This window comes from Melanotaenia boesemani, chromosome 21, assembly GCF_017639745.1.
Source record: "Melanotaenia boesemani isolate fMelBoe1 chromosome 21, fMelBoe1.pri, whole genome shotgun sequence".
NCBI classification, from domain to species: Eukaryota; Metazoa; Chordata; class Actinopteri; order Atheriniformes; family Melanotaeniidae; genus Melanotaenia; species Melanotaenia boesemani.
The window spans coordinates 4,845,648-4,871,646 of record NC_055702.1 but is presented as its reverse complement, the minus strand read 5'-3'; the positions used below and the strand labels follow the sequence as shown (position 1 = coordinate 4,871,646).

Genomic DNA, 25,999 nt, shown 5'->3' with positions numbered 1-25,999 from the left:
GTGTAATGTCGCAAAACCAATCAGACGGATGTGCCATTGCGTGAATACGAGCAACAGATTTCATGTCTTGTCTTCTAAGCTTTTATCACTCTTCATCTCAAAATTTGGTGACTTCTGGCTACAAAATAGCCAAAACACTGACATCTGTAATCCAACTATGCAATACCAAGAGGGCTAAATCAACTTCTTGTACAATTGTTACAGAGTCAGAGCTTTTTCTTCCATTACTTCTTTATTTCTACATGTTTTTTCTCTATTATCTGCCCCTTTAAATCTGTAAATCTCTTGCCTCATGCCGCTTTAATAAAGAACATTATCTTACATCATAGTATATTAAACATTTCTGAAATAACCAAATGATAGACAATCCTAAGCGTGCACATTGCCACAGCAGTGATAATCCCATTCTCCTCTAAATAATCCCCTACAACGCGCTGTACGCATCTTTTGGTGTTTTTAAAGGGATTTGTCACATTAGCAGATGAGAGATGCTTTAGGCTACAATAGCAAGCGCCTCTGCATCTACCCAGTGAGGTAACATGGTAATTCCACTTGTTACCTCACCAGGCGGCACCATGCAAAAGTTCAGCCTGAAAATAGAAAATGGCTGGGTGCCCCCCCCAAGACCACGCTATGAGTAACCAACAATACATAACAGCAGTTAACCCCATGCAGGATTCAGAGAGAGATAGAGAGGCAGAGATGGAGCCAATAAGCATGGAGCCTGTTGCCTGGTAACTGCCGGCCTGCCTGAATCCGTCCGTCTCCATGTAGAAACAAAGTGGAGATGGGGGGTGGATAGAGGAGAGAGATATACGAGTGACAGCAGAGATGAAGAGGGGGGAAAGAAAAAAGACAAAGCTGATTGCTCTCAAATTGCTCTCATAAGGCTCTCAAAGAAAAAAAAAACCCATAAAAACAATAGAACAAAAATGAAATATAAGACAGGAAAAAAAAGCAAGAAAAACACAAGAAAGAAAAATAAAAATCAACTAAATACTAAGGGAAAGTGAGATGAGTGGAAAACATGAAGAAATTAAACTAAACAAATTACAAGTTAAAAAGAATTTAGAAAATAAAATAAAAGGTAAGAGAAAAAGGATGAAGCAGAAAGCATCCAGATGCTGTATAAAAAACACAAGAAAAAGGTGCATTTTGGGTATTTTGTGCTGATGCTGCTGCTTCAGTTGCCAGTGGAAACAGATTGGCCATGTTTCACCTATGACACTGAGTCAGTGGACCAAATGGCAGAAGCACTCAAAACACAGTGAAGTGAAAGAGGACAGTAACTCGTCCACAAACACGCTCATACACAGGAATGCATTTCTTCATTCACCAAGGCTTTTATTCATCCCTTTCCCCTCAGAGAATGCTTCTTTTAAGAGGATATACTGAGTATTTTGACTTTTTGTATAAAAAACAAATCTAATGTTTAACACAAGTAGTAGAATCTACCTACAGATAATCAGGACATTTTCTTTCACTTCTGTCCTGTGCAGAACCCACTAGGTTGTTTATTAAACTATATTGTTCTGAGCTTAAATTACTTAAAAATCAGATGATACAAGCTACATTTTTTTATGTTCTGCAAGTTTCCTAAATCTTCTCGGATGTTTTTATGTGTATTTTGACATTAAGAAACTTTTGTTTTTTCTTTTGCCTTTTTTATACCACCACAAGAATCACAATCTAAATCCAAAACACAAGGAAAATATTAAAATAAATAATTTTCTTGAATCTTTTTAAGGCAAAAAAACAAATTTTTAAAAATATTTTTTTCATTGCATTATGTTCTATATATGCATGATGGAAGGTTTGTAAAAATCAGACAGAAAAAAAGTCCAAAACAGAAGCAGCAGAGACTAAAAAGCAGAAAAAAATTTTTTAAATAAAAAAAAAGTCCAAGAGGAGCTGTGTGGGTGATTTAGTGACCTCTAGTGGTGAGATTGTAGATTGTAACTAACTGAATGTGGGTGCCAAATGAGTCAAAACAATCAAAAACTTGGTATTGTTTTCTCAGATTCAGCACACATCGGTTTCTTCACTTCCTCCCTCCTCCTCCTCCATGTGTATTTCAGGGCTTTCATACATCAAACCAACAATCACAGGCTGGGAACTTCTTTGGTAAGCGTCTGTCTCGCTTGTCTTTTTGGTATGTGATTGAATGGGTCTGTCATTGAGAAAAATTCCTTATTTCTCCTTTTATTCATCATTACCCCTCTTTATCCTCTTCCACAACCAACAGACTGTGAATCACTCATGCCACTCTTGCAATAAACTTCTAAATAATAAAAATATCCTCAAACTGCACATAAACGATTTTGGTGAACCAACAACAGTGGTGTGACAGTAAGCAACTGCTCCCCTTGGTTTTTATGTGAACACTCTGCTGGGTTTTGTTGTTAAATACCGTAAAGACACTGCCATCCCCTCTGCAGTGCAGGCACTGATGGCACGCTGTAGCTGGTGGTTGGCGCTGCTCCGTTCAGTGTGTTTGAGTGCTATTTGTTTGCCCAGATGCTGAGGAGACCAAGCAGCCGGCCCTTTTGCCACCCCTGGTTCTTGGCATCAGTTTTGTGTATCAAAGCTGTCAGGGAATGGAAAATCTCCAAGGAGGAAGAAGAGAGAAGGCACCCAAAGCCCTTCTGCCTCCACTTCCAAAAAAGGAGAAAAATACTGAAGGACCTTTTTAGCATCACTAATATTTTTTACTGTATTATTTTATGCACATTTGAAGTTTTTGCCTTAAAAAAGGTGGATAAAAACTACAAAATTAAGAATGTTTTCCATGTTGTTTTCAAAGCCGTTTGACGTGTTGATTTGGTGCACACAGGAAGGGGTGGAAACAACTTTCGTACACACACACACACACACACAAAAGCAACACCCACAATTACATGAATAATCAGCTATTTCAGATACTAGAAAATAAATAAGACCAATACTTGCTAACAATAAAAAACAATGACAACATTTTAAAAGAAGACCTCTCTTCATTCAGGGGTGTAGTCCTATTTGTTAAAGTCGCAGAATGATGGAAAGTTTAAATTATTCACGTTATGTAGCCCAACAACATTTATAATAAACAAGAAACCAGTGGACCCCAACCTTTTTCCTTAATTCACCTCCACTTGTATGTACTTGTAAAATAATCTCCAAAATTTGCCTGCCATCCCTTTCCAGAATGATAAATCTCATTTTTATTTTTATAAAAAGGAAATAACTTGTGGCCTCCTGCTTTATAGGAACATGTGTCCCTGTCTAATGTTGGTTGCCAGTTTGGAGAGTTGCAGTTGTTCATTCATGGGTAAAAATTTGTGTTGCATATTATCAATGGCATAGCAGTAAACACAGCCAATACAGTTGGGGAATAGCTCCTGTAATGTGTGTCCGTACTGATATGCTAATTATCCATTACTTTATATTGACACCCACAGGTTATGAGCAACATATTGTCAGGATGACAACTAGCCTTCAGACAAAAGGTTGAGGAAAGCTGCTTTAGTACATTATGCAATATGATTTTGTCACCTGTACTAAAAATGCTTGTGTTTTTTCAGTGATGCTACAGATCTACGTTAATGTTACAATGGATATCTGCCTACACCCCAACCGGTAACCATCACAACTTTAACAGCGAGCAAAGTGAACAAAAGAAAAAAAAACAAAAAACTGTGGTGGACATCTACTAAAGGAAAATGAAATATTTCAGATTTAATTACTTAATGATTTTGACATACACCCACTGGCCACTTTATTAGATCCACATGTTCAATTTCTTCTCATAAATATCTAATCAGGAAATTAGGTGACAGCAACTCAGTGCATTTAGTCATGCCACTCCTGTCAGCTAAGAACAGGAAACTGAATCTACAATTCACACACACTCACCAACACTGGACAATAGAAGATGGAGAAACGTTGCTGATCTGAGTCTCCATTTCAGCTCCACATTCATGTGGTAGGGTTGAATTCATTTTCTTGGCCCACTTCGGGTCCCTTAGTACCAACAGAGCCTGGTTTAACCACCACAGCCTACCTGAGTATTGTTGCTGACCATGTCCATCCCTTTATGACCACAGTGGAGCATCTTCTGATGCTACTTCCAGCAGGATAATGCACCATGTCACAAAGCTCAGATCATCTCTGCTTTCTAGAACATGACAATGAGTTCACTGGACTCCAACGGCCTCCACAGTCACAATATCTTAACCCAGTAGAGCAGCTTTGGAAGTGGATGGCAGAAAAACTGCCCTGTCAGCGCAGGTGAAAACTTACATCTGCTAACATTAATATGACATGTGATTAAAGTTACTAAGTGATGAGAAGAAAAGGCCTAACCTAAAGAAAAAATGTTTATTGCCTTCAACAGTGAACTGACATCTGCATTGCCACTTGTTGCCTGTTCCTTTCAGAGCGCGTTGCCTGCCGCCTCTCCCTCTGCCCTCCACCCCCGCTCCAGAACGAGGACGCATGTGTGCGCTGTGTACGTCTGAGCTGCATGTGTGTGAAGAACATGTGGGTGCATCCAGCCGCGCTGCTGACAGCGGCCATGTGCGTGTGTTTCTCAGAGGGGGTGAGAAACAATATCCATTCTTCGTGTTTAGGTAAAAAAAAAAAAAAAAATAGAAAAGAAAAAAAAACAACACATCCACACAAACACGCACCTTGCGTACAGTTAATGTTCACATAACCGCAGCTTATTCAGCCTCACACCTCTATCGTCAGCTTTCTTATTTAGGCCTCAATCGGGTAGTATATTACCAGTAATAAATCGACACGGGGATAATTTATAAATAGAAAAGAATAAAATGAACCCTTTATTAGTGTCCAAAAGGGATAGTGGTGACAAACACAGAGTGAAAAAAGTGTGAAAGCAGAACTTAACACAATCACACATTTTCTTCAATTTAATACCTTAAAAATCAGCTCAACCTGCTTTTCCTCAGGACTAGATTCTCCTTAGCTTGACGGTGTTTACGTTACTAAAAATGACATCCTTCCTATCCCCCCGTGGCCTGTTACGCGGTGACAGTGTTTAAATAGCTGTCTATATGTCAGCGGAGATGTTTGAACTGGATCGCCTGCCTCTCTGCGGATCTCCGGCTCGATCTGCTCCTCTGACCACTTTTATTCAGCAGCTTCAGGAGCGCTGCTGCTGCTGTGGCTATTTTTGGAAAGGCAGTGGGAGGCTGTGGTCACACCTTTATACAGGATGCAGGTAAAGAGCCATCTGAAATGTAGTTGCTCACTCTCTCTCTCTTTGTAACCCCCCTACCTCTTTCTGTGGTATTCATGCGTGCAGGAGACATGTTCACATACATATAAAATGTTTCTCTAGCATGTATTCACAGCGCATTTATCAGTTACCGTGTGTGTGTTTCTGTTGAAAGAACACGGAGAGGAAAGAGCAATGCAGTAGCTGTGGAGTCGTATCCATGGTACCGTAACTATGGCAACAAAGCTAGGAAAGCTAGTGACTTAATTGGCATCTCTGAGGCGCTACGGAGCTGTGATCCAGAATAGCAACCCTTGACACACTAATGTTTCCCCCCACATGCCAGACAACAGTCACATCATTATTAGGATGCAAACAAGCTAATCAATATCCCTTACTGTTCCTTACTGTTTCCTGTTTGCGTGTGTGCGTCAGTGCAAATTACAGCGATGGAAAAGGATAAGAGGAAGGAGAAAATTAAATTGAATCAGTTTAAGGTGAATATGATAAAATTTGCATTAAGTCTGATAAAATTACTTACAGTGTCCACTGCAGCTTCTGATTCTTAATTGAGTTGTAGAGAGCCTGTGGAGGAAAACAAGAAAATCACATTTTCAGATTTGTGCTCAGATTTGATCAGGTATTTCAGGGTGCAGGGCAAGCGTAGGCAGTTTTGTTTTGTTGTGTTTTTTTTTTTTTTCTCAGACAGATGCACACTAAATGAGCTGGCTTCATTCAATAAACTGTACTCAGAGAAATGTCATCACTTTTCACGCAGCTCAAACTGTTCCTCCCCTGAGCCGAACTCATCTGCTTTGACAAACAATCCGTCAATCATCCAAGCAGCCTGCTGTCACCGCCACGAGTTACAAAGTCATTATACGCCTAGCACCTGGCCTGTCAATACAAGGAGGAGCTCATCAATCATGCAATTACTAGTCCACACTGGCTTTGATCTGCATGGATTAAAATCAAGTTAACAGTTTTGAAAAGCAAAATAAATAAATAAATAAAAAACCAAAAAAAAAACTTTAAGACTTGTTTTCAAGCCAATTTTGTTTTAAAAGCCTGTTTATTTCCATTTTAAATTTTGTCACTTTTGTAAGGAAAATGCATTTGTGGGTGAGCAGCAGAGTTGAGGATGTGTGTTGTGACCATTAAAAAAAACTCGCTAAATCTTTTCTGCCAACGCCAAACAGCTTTTTCTGCTACTGACTCTTGTTTTGAAAGTCTGGCACCTCCAGTGTCGACACGATTAGCCACACCTGTGAGCATGGATGCTGCTCTGGTGGTCAGTTGGTGTCACTGATCTGGATATGACCCGAGCCACAGGACAACCTCAGCCTTTAATGGCTTTTGGTGAAAACAGTGTAAGGTGTGTTCTATCCTCATATCAGAAACCACCTCCAGAATTTGGGAGTGGAGAGGATGAAACGATCTTCAGCTTAGGCATCTCCAATACAACCCTGTTGTCTAAGGTAGGACAAATGTTGGTTGAAGAATGGGATGCACTCCCACAGCAGTGTGTGAAGCTGGTGACCAGCTAATAACAAGAGTCAATAGCAGAAGAAGCGTTTTGGCAAAGAAGATTTGGCAAGTTTTCATGGGTGCAAACCACAGACTCATTTTCCTTACAAATGCAGCTTCTTTAAAAGGGAAACCAACAGACTTCTGAATGGTATTGTATTTTTTGCCAAAAAAGCATTATTACAACAAAGAAATTATCTACCATATAGTAGTATATATAGTAGATCTTCTAAGTAGAATTATAAAGCTATGATTGATCCTATGTGTGTACTTTAAAGTACCTCCGACTAAGCCATTTTCACATATGAAGCTAGAAGCTGTTCTGGAGACAATTTAATGAAGTCATTTTCTGTAGTTGATGTTCACACAAATACTTTGCCGCAGGAGATCTCGTCCTTTCAGAAAAAAATAAATAAATAAAAAATACAGTCGATATCAGCTCCAGTAGTTACAGCAGCGCTGCAATTCACAGGAGAAAGATAAAAGCAGGAATTTACAGAACAACCAAGCTAAATCTGAAAAAACGCAAACACTAACGGCAGGAGAAAAGTTACCGAGCTGTTGAGGTTGAGTTAGACAAGGTGTGCATCACATGTTAGGGACTTTTTTACTTTCAGAGAATCTGCGACTGAGAAGTTAAAATAAATAGATGCCCAGTCTTCCAGAAGCTAACAACGCAGTATGCCCAGCTAGCCATACTTTTTGTGGGAGCTGATTTGAAGCACTACGCAGAGGTATGTTTTAGCACTTTCAGGGCTGTGTTGGATTTGAATTTGCTCTACCTTCAATTTTTTGTTTCTAATTTCAGTCAAAGAAACAATTACTTTTAACTGACCGAAACCAGGGATGAAGAAATGTTGCGATGCTGCTTTAAAACCACAGTAAAGAAGAACTGGATGCTTCTGCATGTACATTACTCTAATTACTGCAAACTTATCTAGGTTGAATTTAAGGTTTCCAAACTCCAAATCCAACATTTTCCCCTCCTCTTTTACCAGTTATCTGTTTTTATGGGTCACCATTTCCTGTCTTAGAAAATAATTGCTCCTTTCCCTTTTCATCTGCACCACTATATAAAGTAGACCTACAAAATAACACAGTAGGGAGAATAATAGTTTCTTAAGTCGCTGCACCAGCCTTGACACTTTTGGATCCGTGGTGACAGTCAGGACCTTTAGACCCGGTGATATTGTCCTGTATCAAGTAAATGTCTGCAGCCAGTCTGCAACTGAGGGGATCAGAGACCAGCAGGAAGCCATAAAAGTGAAGTGTTCAATATCCAGGCAGTGGATGCAGCTGTTGGACTGATGTGTGAGGACACTAGAGGCTGTTCATCACAGCCTGCTTCCCCTCTGAACTGCTCTGAGAAAACTGCCAATTATGGGATGATTGAACATCTTTACAATACCTGTCTTTTTAAAATTTCAGTCTATCATGAAAAGAATCTGTTGTGTTGTGACTTTTAGTCAGATTAATTTGGCTTCATGAAGGGGTTTGACTCTGTGCCAAATCAAGTCCACTTCCAGCATTTTCTTTGAAACCAAGCCTAATGAGAAACACGTTCAAGGCATGACGAATATTAATGACCATCCAGCTTAGGCATTACAGATTTACTGTAAATTTTCAGCATTCAAACTATGTTTCAAACTGAATATGCTCATGCATTTTAATAATAAAGAAATACAGATGAGCTTCCCAGGATGCCAGAAGCGCACATTTCAAAGCGGAAAACAAACTGCTTCTGTTGCACAAATGTGTTGGGCATCAAATATTAACAGCTGATTTGTAAAGTGAGCAGCGATCTGTCCACATGACAAGCGATGCTATGAAAACTGATAGATTTAAACACTGATTAAAGAATGCTGTGCAAGTTTTATCAGGTTGAGGGGGGAATTGTGTTATTGTGAGGTCGACTGTCGGTTCGGTGCTTGCAAGATGAGATTACTGGGAATAAACTGGATATTTTTTTGTGGTTTAACTTAACAAAGTCAAAGCTGCAATTGAGATTGAACAACATTGCCAATTCAACAGTGACTGATACTCCAATTTAGTTTTGATGATTTTCATTATAATGTTCTCGACTTATTTTGGTCTTAATGTTATAAAAATAATTTAACTCATTTTATTTATGGAGCCCCAGTTTACACAAAAGTACTCTCAGGGCACACACACACACACACAAAAGCTAACACAAACCCAATTAAACACAGTTTTTTTAAAACACCAAATTAATTACTGGATGTATTTATTGATCTTTTCTGAGGTAAATGTCAAAAATTAGCCTGATGTTAGAAGTGATTTGTAATTTAGTGAAGTCATGTGAAATAATCATGAGTAGTTTGGATGTTTATAAAACAAATGCTGATAGGCTAGCCAAGCTAAAAGGTCCTCAGATAGGGGGGAAATGAGAAGAACTTGTTTTCCGTCATCTATGCCAACTCAAACCTAAATAAATCCACAAAAACCTGCAGGCGATGCTTGAATTACTGTGAAAATTCTTAAATTTTAGTTGTGTTTAATGGGTGGAAGAATTCAAACACATCTTTTAGCTTTAGCTCGCCCCTCATGAGAGAGCTCTGACTCGTGTTTACTGCAACTAAGACAGGAGTTGGTCAAAAATAAGCACTTCACTTTCACTTTAAATAAATAGAGAGATAAATATATAAGTGAAAGAACTGTTTTCCAGACCAGTTTTTTCTTTTCATTTAGTATGCACATATTCTATATTTCCACCCAAGTCAGCATATCTTCAATTTGAAATAGTTATACAGAACCTGTGTCACAGCTGAGTTTATCTGTTGAATTATTCCTTTAGAATTATCTCTAATTGTGGAACAAGAATAAAAAAACCCTTACTGTAAATCCCGAGGGAGTGCAGAGTTATAAGTGCAGTGAGGCTTAAATCAATCAGACTCGATCTGTGTGGAGGCTCAGCAAACACAGCAATGAATCTTTGTCACCTTCACCTACTTGCTCCATCAACGTCACCAAGTGGCAACAAATGAGAGCAATTAGTGGTAGTTTTCCACAGTGCTGTAATAGGATGTGTTATATGGCCCGTCAACAAGCTAAATAATGAATTCAGACAGTCCTGCTTTACTGCTTGTGAGTTCAATAAACACCTGCATTTAATAATGATCCTGTTATGTTGGGTGAGATGATTTTTTCAGTGCTTTGGGATGAAATAATGTAAGAAAGTTTTTCTTATGATAAATAAAATGTGTGAATGACTTGAAAGTTTTTAGTACCTTCCTCCTCTTTCTGGCCTGTGGATGATTCTGCCCGTCCTGAGCCTTGCCCAGCAGGTCTGGAAACACAAGGGGTTTCAGAGATCGCGAGCGTGGCGTTCTGGGATAGCGGAATGGGTCCATCATCCGGAAGTCCCTTCCATAGCGCACAGTGCAAAGAGAGCGTGAACGTAGGCGCCCCGCTGAGTGCAGGCTGTTAACACCGATCATGGTCAGAAAGCACAGATTACATAGAAGTCTCCAAAGATCCCTGTAGGTTCAGAATAAGCCCTGATGATTCAGTCTTTATTTTCCCTGCAGGATCCCAAGAAGAAAGTTGATCCAAGTGGGAAGGGTGGTTCTGGATGGAGTCCAGTCGACTCTAGCAGAGCTGGTGTGCCAACAGACAGCGAGAAGTGAATTCAGTTATTATAGAAAGCAGCTGGAGATCAGCAGAGGCCGCAGAGGGAGACGACACATCATCAAGCTGCCGTCAAGGAAGTAAGTGGCATCGGCAGACTGTGCAATCATCAGGCATCAAACCCCAACAGTCTCATCTGTGGATGTTACCACTCACCAGGCAACACCGAGGTGCACACCTGATGCTGAATTATTGATAAGAGAGCATGTATTATACATCCTGAGTGGGCGAGATGCTTTCCTGCAGGTGGGAATCACTCACAACTTTTTCTTGCCTTGTTTATTGAGGGCGAATGAGAAATAAACTGTAGTTAATGGCAAGCTAAGACACAAATCCACCTCTTTACATGGCAAGACACAACATGCACTCACAAAAAAAAGAAAAAAAGATAACACTCCCACAGATGGCAGAGGTGTGAACGGACAGCCAGCATGAAACAGATGGGTGCGAAATGTGGAAATGAAGAGGTAAAAGACACACAAGGGTATACAATAAGCTCTTTATGCGCATGTGGTTGTATCCACACAGAAAAGAAGACAAAAAAGAGGGAGATAGAGAGGAGGATGGACGGCTGCCCTCGGACTTCAGAGCAGGGATTCCAGAGAGTTCCCGTGATTTCGTCACAAGCCTGGAGAAATTACAAAATTAAATTCAAGGCAGGAAAAGAGTAAAGGAAAAAAAATGTCAGTAAAGCTGAAAGGGGAGGAGTGAACGTCCCTGTTGCTCCCACCGTAAAATGGATCCCCTCAGTTTAACAGTCACAGTGCAGATTGACAGATTATCTGCTTCACTTCTTCCTCCTGCTCTCCGTCTGTGAACACAGGTCCGCTGGCATCCTTTCCCCCCTCGTCCGTGATCTACTTCTCTCAGTCAGAATTTTCTCTTACACTCTCCCCGCGCTGGTTTTAGTCTCTTCTCATTGCACATACGGTGGGTGTGGGTGTTAGAGGGGGGAAAAAAAGAAAGAAAGAAAAAAAAAAAAATGCTGCTCCCTCCTGCTGATTCCTCTCATCCCGTCCTCGTCTTTTGTTTGTTGATTCCTTGTTTCATTGCAGCCTTTATCATCCAGATCATTCCTTCTTCTCTTCTTGCTGCTGCTGCTGTGGAGGAGGAGGAGGAGTAGGAGGAACGGAAAGGAGAGCTGGTTGCTTGAATCGCACAGCAAAAAAAGAAGCAGATAGGGACAGTGCGCTCTCTCTCTCACTCTGCCTCCCTCTCTTTGGCTTCGTCAGTGTGCACCTCCCTCCCTCCTCTCAGTCATCACCAGCAAATCACAGTCTCCCAACTGTCTCTTTTATGCAAACACACATTCAGGTGAGGTTTTACATGCACACACTTAAAAAAAAATCATACTTGTACTCGCAATTAATATGCAGCTGTGGTGTGAATGAGTGGAGGAAGATGAGAAGGTGAGGTCATGAACTGTGTCCATAACCAGCAGTGTCCCGCTACTAGATTAAAGGAAGAGTTTGACATTTTGGAGAAGAAGCTTCTTCCTTTAACTGTGCATGAAACACATTTACAGCCATTTACAAATCTCATCGGCCAATGTTTCATTCACTGTACAACAAATAACAATGATACTGATGTTAAAACTCAGACGTAGCTGGAAGAATACTTGCAACTAACAATAGATCAGTAACATGACTGGGCACAAAAAGCGCACCTTAGAGAGGTAGAGTCTCCTTATGGGGATTAGCTCGAAACACACACCAGGACTTGCTGCCCCTCATGTTTAAATCCGGCCTCACCAATTGGGCTCTTTCAAATTCTGCTTACAAATTAAGACCCTTCAGACCACATAGGGCAATGGTTCCCAACCTGTTTTCCCCCTTCATGCAACTATGAAAAGCTGTGGACCCCCAACCCACCCCCTGTTAAAACTATGCTTGGTTTTATGCTTTCATTAGCCGCTTCTCACCATATGTAATGCATTCTGGCTGACTCCTTTCCTTTAATAAAACCAAAGTTAAGGTAATTATCAACACTTACTCTTTTTTTTTTTCAAAATAAGGACGAATCGTCTACACTGTGGCATTTCTCAGACACATCTCAATAATGAAATGGTGTAAAGTGTTTTCAGGCTCCCAAAACACTGGTTCCATGTGGATGAAACAACCAAATGATAAAAAAATATTCAGCAAATACACCTCAACTTGTCTTTGTGTGGACATGGCCTTAATTTGAATCTGAACAGTCAAGCTCTGAACAGTCAAAGCCCCCTGTGCTCTTTGTAGGAGCCCGTTGGGGGTTCCAGAGACCCCAGATTGGGAACCACCGACCTAGGGCAGAGATGTCAAACTTTGCTGTTCAAAGACCACTATCTGACAGGTTTTCGTTGTTTCCCTGATCATGACTGAAATTAATGGGCCATTTTGTAGAAGTTGACAAGAAGCTGTTGAATCTGTTTGGTTTGATTCAGGTGTGTTGGAGCAGGGAAACAACTACAACCTGCAGGATAGCAGCCCTTGAGGACCAGAGTTTGACACCCTGAACCTAGGGCCGGAGTGTGGCTGCACTGACACATAGGAATAACTTTCTTAGTTCCTCTTTGCACAATTTTCTATTTTAGAACATCTCTGTTTAATTTTGGATGAATTTTGACTTCAGGTCATGTGCCCTGAGTCTCATAAAAACTATTTACATTCACTTTGGGAGAAGCCAGATGTGAACATGACCCAGAAACACAATCATCTTCTCTAAGCCGAAGTTAGTTCAAAATGTACTAAGGAAAACTGGGGAAACCGTTTACATGAAATTGTAGAGCCATTTCAGAATATTGTTCCTCAACATAAAATTGTGACAGTTTAGCTTAGCTTTACAAACAGGCCTGATTCTGTCATGCAAATCCCTGCATGGGCTCACGAAGACTTCTAGAAATCATTGTAAACAGTTTATTGCACCATCTACAAATGCAGGTTAAAGCCAGATCATGCAAAGAAGGAGCCATATGTGAACATGATCCAGAAACACAACCATCTTCTTTGAGCCAAAGTAAATTAAAAATAAACTGAGGAAAACTGGGTAAACTGTACTGAGGTCAGACATAGAAAAATTTGACTTTCTGTTTTTGACATTGTTATGAAAGTGTTCAACATCATTGGATCGACTCAGCCTCCCAGAATAAATGAATCCTGCATTGATCCAGGGCAAATAAAGCCGAATCATCTGCAGCTCGACCACCAAGGGATTTCCACCCAAGATTGAGGAAAGCCTGGACTGGATGCCAAACGACCCACGGACGTGCAGGAGTAAAGTAACCCAAGGAAAGGGGATCATTGGTTGATGATAACCTAATACCAGTATCCCCTTTATTTAAGATAATTCAACGGCCTAATAATTCAAGTGTCCATCAAAATAAATTCCCAATAAGCTCTAAGTGACCTAGTTTTATTTGTTCATCTTTCTCTCTCTCTCTCAAGTTCAGATTGATTCATCATTTCATTTATTTAATTTAAGTGAATTAACCTTTTCCAAATTATTAAATTTTTGTTAATTTTATGCTCTTTTTCATGTTTAAAATTTTTCAGAATTCATTATATTTCATATTTATCCATCGTCTGTTAATAAACCCTGGTTTTATTATACAGCGGCTGTGATTTCATTCACTCTTCATAGGGTAATTTCTGAAAACCAGCATGAGTGCTCTGCCTTAAGGTCGACTGATTAGCCCAAAATTTGCTCATTTATTTTAAAATTTAAATGACCCTCTTTTGGGCAGGGAAGTGGTGTCCCAATGAGAATTAATTAATATTTTAGCAGTTAATGTAACAAACATCATGAACTGCATCCTCAAGACTGAAGAAGAAAAAGAAAGTCATGTTGTTTAGTGAAGTGGTTCTTGTGTCAAGCATGTTTTTTTTTTTTTTTTTTTTTTTTTTTTTTGCAATTAGAAGTGTTGATTCATGAAAAGGATTTGTTTTTTTATTTTCCATGTGTTATTTTAATGGAAGCCACTATACTGCTTCTATTCTAAAATAACTTTCCTTTCTCATGTTTAATACCAAACTTTAACCAAGAGACTGTGACTGCCACGAAACTAAATACCTCAATCCCACCCATTTCCTTTAATTTCAAACGTTCCTCTGAACATCATCCAGTCATTAAAGGTAATTACAAATTAAACATTTCCTGCAGCTCTGGCAGAATATTGGTCAGTCAGTACTGCTTTACGGGCTGAAACTGCCTTATATGGAAAAGTGCTGTTGACTCTGTGCTGTCCTGATTGTGTGTTTCTTATGTTTGTTGAATTTAAAATACTCTGATTAGAGTCTACTGTCTGCTGTTATGACAAAAAAAAAAAAAGAAAAAGAGAATTACCCCCTCATGACCAGCATCTGTCTTTTGTCATCAAGGTTACATTTTGGCTGAGATGTGAGTGGTGTCCCCCCCCCGGCATCTGCAACTCCATGGGGAGGAAATAGAAATGAACATCAGTGAGCCGGGAGGGAACGGCACTCACCTTTGACAGCTAAGTCTAAACAACCTGGATCCAAATGACAGCCTGTTGAAGGAGGAGGCTTCTCTCTCTCATTATTAGTCATCCTGCCTTACTCAGCAGCTTCTGGCTGGGAAATTGAGTCCCAGGAAAGGCATCAAGGTGCCTCTGAGCAAAGCACTCAACCCTAAATGACTGAAATGAAGCTGCAGGACTGCGGCTGTTTGTACAACAAGCAGCAGGGAAACACCTGCTTACCAAAAGCAAAGGATCTAAACACATGCAACACATGTTACCTCATACCCTATCGTTTCACCCATCAGCCGGCAGTGTCCCCCACTCGCCCTACATCCCACTCAATATTTCACATCCTTTCAAAAATCTCTCCCTCCATCCTTCATGGAGACTCCAGACAGCTTGGGGAGACAGGGGCTGCATCCACAGCCTCATGTCTCTGCTGACCTAAGCAGCTGTCTCTTCTTCACACTCTGCCTTTCTTTTACACCTCGTCTTTCTCCGCCCCACCCCTTCCAACAGGACTTGATTTCTTTTTTTACTGCAGGAAAATGGAGTTCGGATTTGTACTGATCAATTTCTCTTTTGCAGAAGAAAGGAGAAAATGAACTGATGTTAGAGGATATAAGTGGCTTGAAAACACGATCATACTGTGAAGCATTAACAGATTTTTGTTTATTGACTAGAAATAGACAGCTGCACTGTTTTACTTACAGTTGATCTCTCAGCAATGAAAAAAAACAAAAACAAAACAAAAAACAAACAAACAAACAAAGAAAAAAAAAACCCTAGTCCTGACCCCAGGGGTCTCAAACTACTGACCAGAGTCAAATTTCATAGCCTTCCCAGGCTCTTATGTTTTTCTTCTTCCACCAAGGCAGGAAAATCAAGGCAAATAAATAAGTCAATAAAAATAAATAAATAAGCTTTCAATTTCACATATCTTATACTTTTATTTTGCTCATACAAATAAAAGATTAAAACCAAACCACTTACACAAAAATTTAAATAAAATAAATTAAAATACACAGCATACCTTTCTATGTGATTAAGTACAATTACCCATTTTTTATTATGTCAAATGAACATATTTGGCATTTTTTGGTTAAATGTAATTCATTTACTTCAGATAATCTTATCCTTTCCACTAAATCCAAATATTTTAATCAAGCAGAGCCAAATTTGTTTGAGTTCATTCTACACCAGTTAAACATTTGAGTAAAACAAAATTAAATATTGTTGTGTGAACAACTTCTTTGTTAATCAGCGTTAATACTCTTAAGCTGGATTTATACTTGTGTGTCGTCTGCATAGAGTAGGATGAAATGCGCTCTCACACAGCGTAGGGTTACAGCATCGTGTTTCAGTTTCTATTCTGAATCTGAAGGTGGCAGTAAGGCTGGCATCGGCTGGTAACGTAACAGGAGTTCTTTCGATGGTTCACCTCAGTCCGTTAGGCATTTCCTGTTTTAGAAAAACAATGGCGGTCGACATGTTGCAGTGTCTACACAAGCTTGTGGAAGCAAACAAAGAAATAATTCTTCTATTAGAAATTTTAACAGATATCTGTTTTTAAAAACATAAAACACGCAGTTACAAACTGACCAATCACAAGGGAGTACCTCTGTGTAACTGTGCTGCGTTGTATGGGTGTACATCAGGTCTGGAAGAGGTGTGTGTCGGACCTACGTGGAGCCTATGGCAATGACACCATAACCGACCTTATGCAGAGTACTCCCTCATGATTGGTCAGTTTCTGATTACGTGTTTACGGATATCTGGAGCTTCTTGCTGAATTTACAGGTAACTGCGGAAGAGAAACTACAACATAATGCTGTAACACTAACACTTTTCAGCTGCGTCAGCTGTGTCGGCATGAGCGGCGTGTCGGCGTGAGCATGAATACCAGCTTTTCTCTTCCATGGTTACCGCAAAAATTAAGCGAGAAGATTCAGAAATTCTGAAACACGTAATCACAAACTGACAGGTCATGCTTCTGCATTACTGTGCTGCATAGCAGGAGTGGTCTGGGAGAGGTGTGCGTCAGACTTACGTGGAGCCTATGGCACTGATGCCATAACCAACCTTATGCAGATGCCACGGAAATTAAATTCCAGCTTTAGTCCTGCTTAATAAACCAAAATAGTTAAATTATGCTGGAACAAAATTATGAAATCTTTCAGTTTTTCATTTTTTTCTTCTCCCTGTTATTATGTTTTATTATTAATGTAATTATTTTCCTTTTTAAATGTTTTCTTTATTCATTTTTAATCATACCCATGTAACACCAGCTCCTTATTTCCTTCACCTAACAGATGTGTGTACAGATCCTATTCTCTTTTTGACTTCCTGGTCTCAATAGATAGTTAATATACAAATCTTGAAACAACTTAATCTAAAAGTGTCAGAAGAGTCTAAATAAATAATCTGGGCATTGGTTTTGCTGAAAGCAACTCAAAACGTAATTCTTAGGGTCTATTTTCAGCTGCGGATGAATTTGGCGTCACACATTCGGCGCTCTGATGGGTGTTTGGAGTAGAAGAGATAGAGTCTAAATAAATCCCGGTTTTGTTTAGTAGCACTCTTCTGCAGAGCTCTTTAGCACAAATATTTGTGAAGATGTAATGATTTGTCATTTAGACTTGTTGGTGTAACACTTCTGCAGCATTTTATTTTATCCGCTATCTAAAAAGTCCTGTTTACCTGGAGCAGAAAAAGCTTTAAAAGACTTGGAGAATATTTTTTTATGGAGTTTAAGGGGACAGCTACCAATCAGATCTGCAGGGAGCATCTTTTCTTTCTTCATGAATAAAGCAACATTTCTCCTCTAAACATGCAGGGTTCTAAATTATAGTTCAAGTATCACCTGTTTAGGCTGCATATTTAGTGTGAGAGTACAAATATAGGAAAGGACAACATGTCTTGTGTAATGTGTGGAAATAGTAGCCTCTGTCCTCGTATGTGACCTGCTTGTCTTTGCTGGCACTAAGTCTCCTGTAAAGATTTCAGACACATTTATCACCGTGCCTGACTAACAACTGGGACATGTGATTTTCCTTTTCCATAATTTAAAAGAAAACAAATAAGCCATCAGTCTTCTCTCTCTTAATCAATGCCGCTGTGCAGTCGATAACATCAGTGTGCTTAATTACTGTTTGAAGAGCGTGGTTCAGCGTCTGATTGAGCTGTACAACATTTTCATTTCAGCAGAATTTGTTCTCCTGCTCTACTGCAGGCTGGTAACCTACTTCAGAGCATCATTAGCTCCCACTTCAAGCTTCAAGCCCTGAGGAGAGCTGAGAAGAGAGAGTGAGAGGGAGTGCAAACCTATGCATCTCTGAGCTGCACAATAAAGAAAGAAAGTTTCCTCCAAAGCACAAGCTTGGGCCAGCAGCCAAAGCTTTACGTTCTGCAGGGAACTGCCATACAGAAGCTGCACAGCAGGCTTGTTTATCATGAGAGCTGCTACAGAGGGCTAAAGGAACAATGAAGTGGTTATGAAGGCTTAATAGTTGACTGCAGCTCTGGGACCACAAGTTTTAATCATCCTCCGTGGTGGTAATCAGCTGAACGCTGTGTAACATCAGACACTGTACATTTACACAGAGAAAACATAGCTGCACTGCACAATCTTTACCAGAAATAAGTAAATAAATGGTTTTATTTGAAGTAAACTAATTATAGCTTGTGTTTGGATCACAAATTTCTCCAGCTCCAGTTGCTAACTACTAAACTGAACTGAAAGAAGGCCAAGGGGCCTGGGTTGACACGAGCAAACCAAGAAAGAATAATCCATACCAGTGTGCCAGAGATACAATATGTTTACCACTTTGGGCGTGCAGAGCATGCATTTTATTTATTAGGATATAAATTTAAATAACAATTAGCAACATCTGTTTAATATTTACTGTACTTTTTATTAGTCAACTTTATTTATAAGCACATTTAAAAACTGCAGGTGTTGATAAAATGGCTGTAAAACTTTAAAGAAATAAATAATTAGACAAATATCGAAATCAAGATAAAATAAGAATAAAACAAAGTAAAAAAAAAAATAAAAACACAACTATGAAAAAAATCAGCCAAAAATGCCAAATTATAATAAATAAATGATAAAAATTGTTTTGAAAACTTGAATGTAATACTGAGCCATGTTTTTATGAAACCCAGCAGGACCCCGACTGGAACTACTTTTTCATATACAACCATACAGCAGTGATACGTGTTAGTAACCAATCACTGAGGATGAGGTTGTTCATACACAGAACTGCACCTGCTATGGGAGTAGTCCACATGAAGGACACACAGGACAACTAAGACTTTACAGAGCAGAACAACTTTACAGGATTTAAACAACAAAAATACCAACAAAAGAGGAGGTTAATATCTGGTTTATGTTAAAATTATGGCAGAAAATTTGATATGAAGGATTTCAAGGAGGCTGTGAACTAAAACAGTCAACATCGTGAGGTGTGATGCTGCAAAGCTTGACAAAGAGAAGTGATAAACAGTCCCAACATAACCATGGTTACAAGCTCCACAGGAATGAAAATAAAGATATTCATTTACTGGCCACTTTATCAGGTCCACCTTACTAGAACTAGGTTGGACTCTTTCTCCTTCAAAACTGTCTTAATTCTTGTGTCAGAGATTGAACAAGGTGTTGGAAACTTTCCTTTGGGATTTTGCTTCATATCAACATGCCAGCATCACACAGTTGCTGCAGGTTTGTCGGCTGCATCCATGATGAGAATCTCCCGTTCCACCACATCCCAAAGCTGCTCTACTGGACTGAGATCTGGTGACTGTGGAGGTCGTTGGAGTCCAATTATCATGTTCTAGAAAGCAGGTGGAGATGATCTGAGCTTTGTGACATGGTGGATTATCCTGCTGGAAGTAGCATCAGAAGATGCTCCACTGTGGTCATAAAGGGACGGACATGGTCAGCAACAATACTCAGGTAGGCTGTGCTGGTTAAACCAGGCCACGTTGGTACTAAGGGGCCCAAAGTGGGCCAAGACATATCCCCCACACCATTACACCACCAGCAGCCTGAAGCGTTGATCCAAAGCAGGATGGATCCACGTTGTCATGATGTTTTCAGCAGATTCTGAGCCTAGCATCTGAATGTGGAGCTGAAATGGAGACTCATCAGACCAGCAACGTTTCTCCATCTTCTATTGTCCAGTGTTGGTGAGTGTGTGTGAATTGTAGCCTCAGTTTCCTGTTCTTAGCTGACAGGAGGCACCCGGTGTGGTCTTCTGCTGCTGTAGCCCATCTGCTTCAAGGCTGGACGTGTTGTGTGTTCAGAGATGCTGTTCTGCAGACCTTGGTAAGAACCAGTGCTTACTGGACTTCCTGTTGTCTTTCTATCATCTCCAGCCAGTCTGCCCATTCTCCTCTGACCTCTGACATCAACCAGACATTCAGGTCCAGACAACTGCTGCTCTGGATATTTTCTCTTCTTCAGAACATTCTCTGTAAACCCTCGAGATGGTTGTGTGTGAAAATCCCAGTAAATACTCAGACCAACAACCATGCCGCGTTAAAAGTCACTTAAATCTCCTTTCATCCTCATTCTGATGCTCAGTTTGAACTTCAGCAAGTCGTCTTCACCACGTCTACATGACTAGATGTATCGAGTTGCTGCCATGTGATTGGCTGATTAGATATTTGTGTTGAAACGCAACTGAAGAAGTGGACCTAATAGTGTATAGTGAGTGTATGTTTACAAAGAAAAAAGAAAAATCAGATTCCCAATAACCCAACAAAAACTCTGTTCTGAGAATTCTGGCCTCCTTGTGGTTCCCAGATTTTCCAGGACTAGAACTGGAAAACCAGCTGCCAGTTTGGATGAGGGAAGCAGACACTCTGTTTTTCAGACCCTAAAACCTTTAGTTTCTTAAAAAAAACTTTCTTATTTCAGTGAACTATCTTTTATTGCTATTTTAGATGAATATTTTATCATTTGCAAAATTTATAAGGATCAGTTTTAAATAAATGACATTCATTTTTAATTTTTTGCTTATTAAACATCTGAGAATTGATTGCTGTAAATTGACAAAGAGAAGGTTGTTGACTGAACAAATCTCTCACAATACACTAGAGGTACAAATATTAATTAAACCCACACAGATTAGCAAACCATTACAAGTTAGTAAATCACCTAGTTCTTTATTACCAGTTCAACCATCCCCCTCTCCCTCTTCCTACTGGCTCACTTACGTAGCAGCTGAACATAATTTGGAAATGAATCTTGTGATGTTATTGAAATGCAATAAATCAGAGTATTCACAGACTTCCAATCATTTCCAACACAAACTATAACAGAAGTTTAATTATGAAAAATGTTTATCTGTCATTTGTTTACAGCTCTTTCTGTCTGGGCTTTGAGTAATTTAGTGTGTTACTGGTCTGTTTGCTGTGGCATGTAGTTGTGTTGTTGGTAACAGAGAACAACAGAGAACATTAAGATTGTTTACAGGCTCATTATGAATGCTATAATAAGAACACACAGATTGAGACAAGTAAGCAGTGGTTTCCAAGCAGACGTGCCGTGCTGCAGGAGCATGTCCATCCATCCTGTCACTTACTGTTTAAATGCTCAGGTTTTATTAACATTTAATTCAGCCTTCAACTCTCCTGCATTTGTCTTTCTGTTGCGCCAACACCCTGGAAACTAATTTGTGAATTAATTCTGCTTTGCTCGGGGTCTCAACAAACTATGCAAAGAAAAACCCAAGCGGGCGTCCGCACCCAGCAAAAAAGTCAAACAAAACAGTGGAGAGAGTAGCTATAAACCTCTCAGTGGCCAAGAGGAGTCTTAATACTTTCCTGTAAATCTGCAACATAACACTGTGGGATAAAGTGGGAGAAAAACAAAACAAAACACAACAAGGTCTGAGGAGCTTCAGGGTTCAGCAGCAACTTTAAAGCAGCACCGATGGGTCAGGTGAAAATTTGCATCATAGCCACAACCCCCTTTTTTTTGTCTAGATGCTGATCTACAGGAAGGCTTTTTCTCCATGTTGCCACTGCAATAGGAACAAAGAGGGATCTATAATGCTCCCAGTTTACTTTCTCTAATTTTGGCTTAGCAGATTATTTTTCAGCTAAAAATGTCTAAAAAGCGATCGTTCTTTGCTATCTTTACACTGTCTGATGAGCACCAGCCTGCAAACAGTTACAGTTATGAACAAGATGATGAGCAGCATTTAAAAGGCTTGTTGCCTTTTCTTTGGAAAACAATTCTCTAAAAAATTGTTAAATCTGGTGAAAAATCAGCCAAGTAGGCAAAACTTTCTGGGGTTCAAGCCAACCTGCTCCCTGTGCGAGAAGCTCTGGCCTAATGACTGATGACAGGTCCTACAACTTTTAACTGTATAAAAAAATGACCTAGTACTCCTCCAGACATGGTGGTGACATGGAAATGCCTTAAAGTGCAATACCACTGATGGCCACTAGGTGCTGGCTCCAAAACATGTGTGTCCATGGAAATTTCTCCCATTAAACACTCAGTCAATAAAAATTTCCACATGATCATGGAAAGCAATTATGTGATGAGCATGAAATGTGATTTAAATTAGGGATGCACCGATACTGATACCAATATCGGGTATTGACCCAATACTAGATGCGAGTACTCTGTGTTCACAAAAGTGTTCCAATACTACAGAACCACTGTAGGAACCAAATTAGTCTAATGCTACATAAGACAGGAAATGATGTGTGTAGGGGTGTGTGTGTTAGGGAAATAGGTTTTGACCGCTTTTCTGGGAACATGCTATTAATACGCAGCATGTGATTTGTTTTATATTTTGCATTAAGAGGAAAAGAAAAGAAAATAAATCGGCTTTTAACTGCAAACAGACAGCGTCTGAAAAGCTTATTCACACCATCTACACCAGACAAAATTCTGGATCTAAACATTCCAGTTGCTTTAAGCCCCTACAGGTCCACAGTCCAGGCTTAGCCCCTACAAACACAATGTAAAAAAAAACTAGGGTTGTAAAATTAACTTGTTAATGCAAAGAGATTAACCTGTGGCATCAACACACAATTTTTTGGCATTATCCCAATGAGAGCAGTTGATTTTGGGCATATAGGTGCACTGTCACAGCTGTGAACATAATTCACCAAAAACCACTTTATCATCCTTATTTATAAAGATTCTGATATTTTTGAACCTTAAATTTAGAGGACGGCCGATTTGATATATGACACAATAAACCACTCAGTCATTGCATCTGACTTACTCAAATGTAAGTAATTGGTTTGAAAGAATTGTGGTATTAGTGCATTTAAAATTTACTGATGTGTTGATTTTAATAGTTCATTTAACTGAACAAGCAACAAAATTACAAACAAAAAGTGTGGGAAGCTAAATCTTTAAAGGATGATTATTTCTACACCTCTATAGTTTCATCCAGCAGCTCAGGGGTTGGAGCAGAGCATGCCCTGTCAGTTTGAGTTTCCAGTTTTGCTCTATGAATGGCCAACAATGACAGAGGAGAAAATCTCAGGTTGCTCTGAGACTGACAGGAGGAGGGGTCAGAAGGGCTGGTGTATATTCAGACATTGTCCCTCTTATAACCCTTAACAGTAATCATTAAAAATTTAAAATCCTTTGGGAATTTTAAACCAAAGTTATGATCTTTCTTAGCTGGGACAGGCCTGAACACACAGCACTGCAGTAACTTCACATTATCCAGTCTGACGATAACTGAGGAAAGTTAGCTGATAGATGAGAGTGGATTAATGAGGCCACTGAGTCTCATAAAAATGTTGAACCCATTAAAGCCTGACCAAATAAATAATGACAGAAAATTCTGCCCATTATTAAATCCAAAGCTGTTTCTTTGGTCCTTTAACAACATAAAAAAAGGTTAGTAGACTGTATTTATTTAACGCTTTCTAGTCATCTTGACCACTAAAAGCGCTTTAAAGCTCCATGTCACACACACTCATACAGCACTTCTGTTGTTCAATAGAAGTGCTTTGCTCTGTCACACACATTCATTGCCCGCCGATGCTGCAGGGTCCCTAGCCACCCAGACCACAGCCATCTCCATGGCAACAATCCTGCAGACCAAGCAGGCAATGGAGGGTCCCCATGAGGAAAACACTGGAGTTTTTTTTTTTTAAATAATGAATAGGTACAATAAAATAAAAATAATAAAAGAGTTATAAAATGAAGTAGCCTAAACAAGGTAAAATAGCAATTCAGTTATAAGCTAAATTTAAATGGTAGGTCTTGAGGCTTTTTTTTAAAAGCATCAACAGCCCTGAGGTTCCCTGGCAGGCCATTCCATAGACGGGGCTGCAGTGGTGGAAAGAGGGCGCGCCGTAGGTTTTTAGTCCTGACTGTAGCAATAACTAAAAAGTCGGTACCAGAGGACCTCAAGGTCCACAAGGCTCAAAATTTATAAGTAGGTCAGATAAGATGGTCAAGACCATAAAGACATTTATAAACCACTAAAAGAACCTTAAAATCAATCCTGAAACGCACAGGGAGCAAATGCAGCGATTTTAAAACTGGTGTTCTTCCCACCCTCTGGTCCTCATCAGAAGGCGTGCTGCTGAGTTCTGGACTAGCTGGAGTTTTAAAACACATTTTTTTGGGAAGACCTACCGGGAAGTGCAAAACAATATTAAATCGAGTGAAATACTTTGACAAGTTTACTGAAACACTATTACAAAAATAGGTGTTTTACCAAATCTGTGATCCTTCTCCAAGATGGTGTGAGTTTGAATCTTTTAGTTTTGGTTTTAAGTGGAGCTGCAGCATCAATGGCTGACCTGAGTTTCCTGTTAAAATTGTCTATAAATAAAATCATACGAAGCTGGTAAAATCTGAGCAGGAGTTTAGTTTAAAATCTCAATAAAATTTGCAGCGACTTCAGGAGTTTTCTATCACTTCCTCACAGTTCTCACCGGGGCCTCCTGTTGGGTAAAACCGTTGATGTTAAAAATGTAGCTCAGTGTAGCCCAGAGTGTGTGTGGCAAACATGTTCTTCAACGTTGGAAAATAACTTTTGGCTGTTCCAAACCTTCAAATCATCAACATGGTTAACATAAAACAGGGTGAGAATGAGCCAACCATTTTACAAAAAAATGTTCATAAAAGTTGTTTATGACCATTAAGCTGGGATCAAAGCAAGCCAGAGTTAAACCATTTCATTAAAAGTAAATTAAAGCTAAATCAAAGTTTTCTTGATTTGTTTGTTAAGGTTGTCAAGTGAGACGCCCAAAATGAGAGGAGCTGAGCTATTTTTTCTATCATGAGTTATCATCTGTATTTATTCTCTAGGAGCAGAAGCAATTGGTTGTTTATATAATCAGTCTTTGCAAGGAATAAACAGCAAGCACCTCATGGGTGAAAAAAAATTCAGGGTTGTTTATGAACTTTATTATTTTATATACTTCCTCAAAAACATCTTCAAAACACATATCTGAAAAACAGTGGCGAATATGATGGTGTGTTCTTGAACAGAAGGAAACTGGACGTCTTTCCCTTGGTTCTTAAAAATGTGTTTTTAATTCTCCTTCAAAATGCTCCTATGTTTATAGAAAACTGACTCCTAACATGGCAGTGAAATTAATGCTGAGATTTACAACAAAACCTGAAGTAAAACCAGCCGTTTAGAGCGTTCATGTAAAGTGTACAAGGAGGTTGTGAAGCCCAATTCACACACTCGGTGCAGGAGATTGTTCCATTCAGCTCCTCCTTTGTGGTGTTAATAGGAAACATATCACAAGGTTTAATCGAAAGGTGCTGAACTGCTGAGACAGAAGACGGCGAGGAAGAGTAGAGAGGGAATAATTGAGAGTTACTGATAAAGATGAAGTCATAACACAAGGCTAAAAAAAAAAAAAAAAAAAAAAAAACAACAGTAAGAAAGGAACTAATTGATGATGACAGAGGGAGCGACGTCTACCTGAGTGGGGGTGGTGGAAATAAGCGTCATGGGAATGCAAAGCCCCTTTCATTATTTTCCAGTCCACCAGGCAGCAGATTTCTGTTTTAGCTGCAGGGCTTAGTGGTTCTGCACCAATCCAGCGTTTCTTGTCCCTCCGGGTAAAACTTCAACATATGGCACCATCTCAAATAATCACACTGCACTACCTCTATGGTGGATTTATTTTTGGGTGGA

The 25,999-nt window shown here is 39.5% G+C and overlaps 1 protein-coding gene across 2 annotated transcripts in view; it reads right to left on the bottom strand.

Moving 5' to 3' along the window:
* LOC121632868 (PH and SEC7 domain-containing protein 1-like) overlaps positions 1-25,999 on the bottom strand; it is a 99,455-nt gene that overhangs the window by 15,396 nt on the left and 58,060 nt on the right. The window contains exons 11-12 of one of the 2 annotated variants that reach the window (XM_041974642.1): positions 5,760-5,803; positions 5,627-5,632 (exon numbers count right to left, since the gene is read on the bottom strand). In XM_041974642.1, coding sequence (XP_041830576.1) covers positions 5,627-5,632; positions 5,760-5,803 — 50 coding nt within the window. The remainder of the gene's footprint in view (positions 1-5,626; positions 5,633-5,759; positions 5,804-25,999) is intronic. The other variant, XM_041974643.1, reaches the window with a different exon arrangement.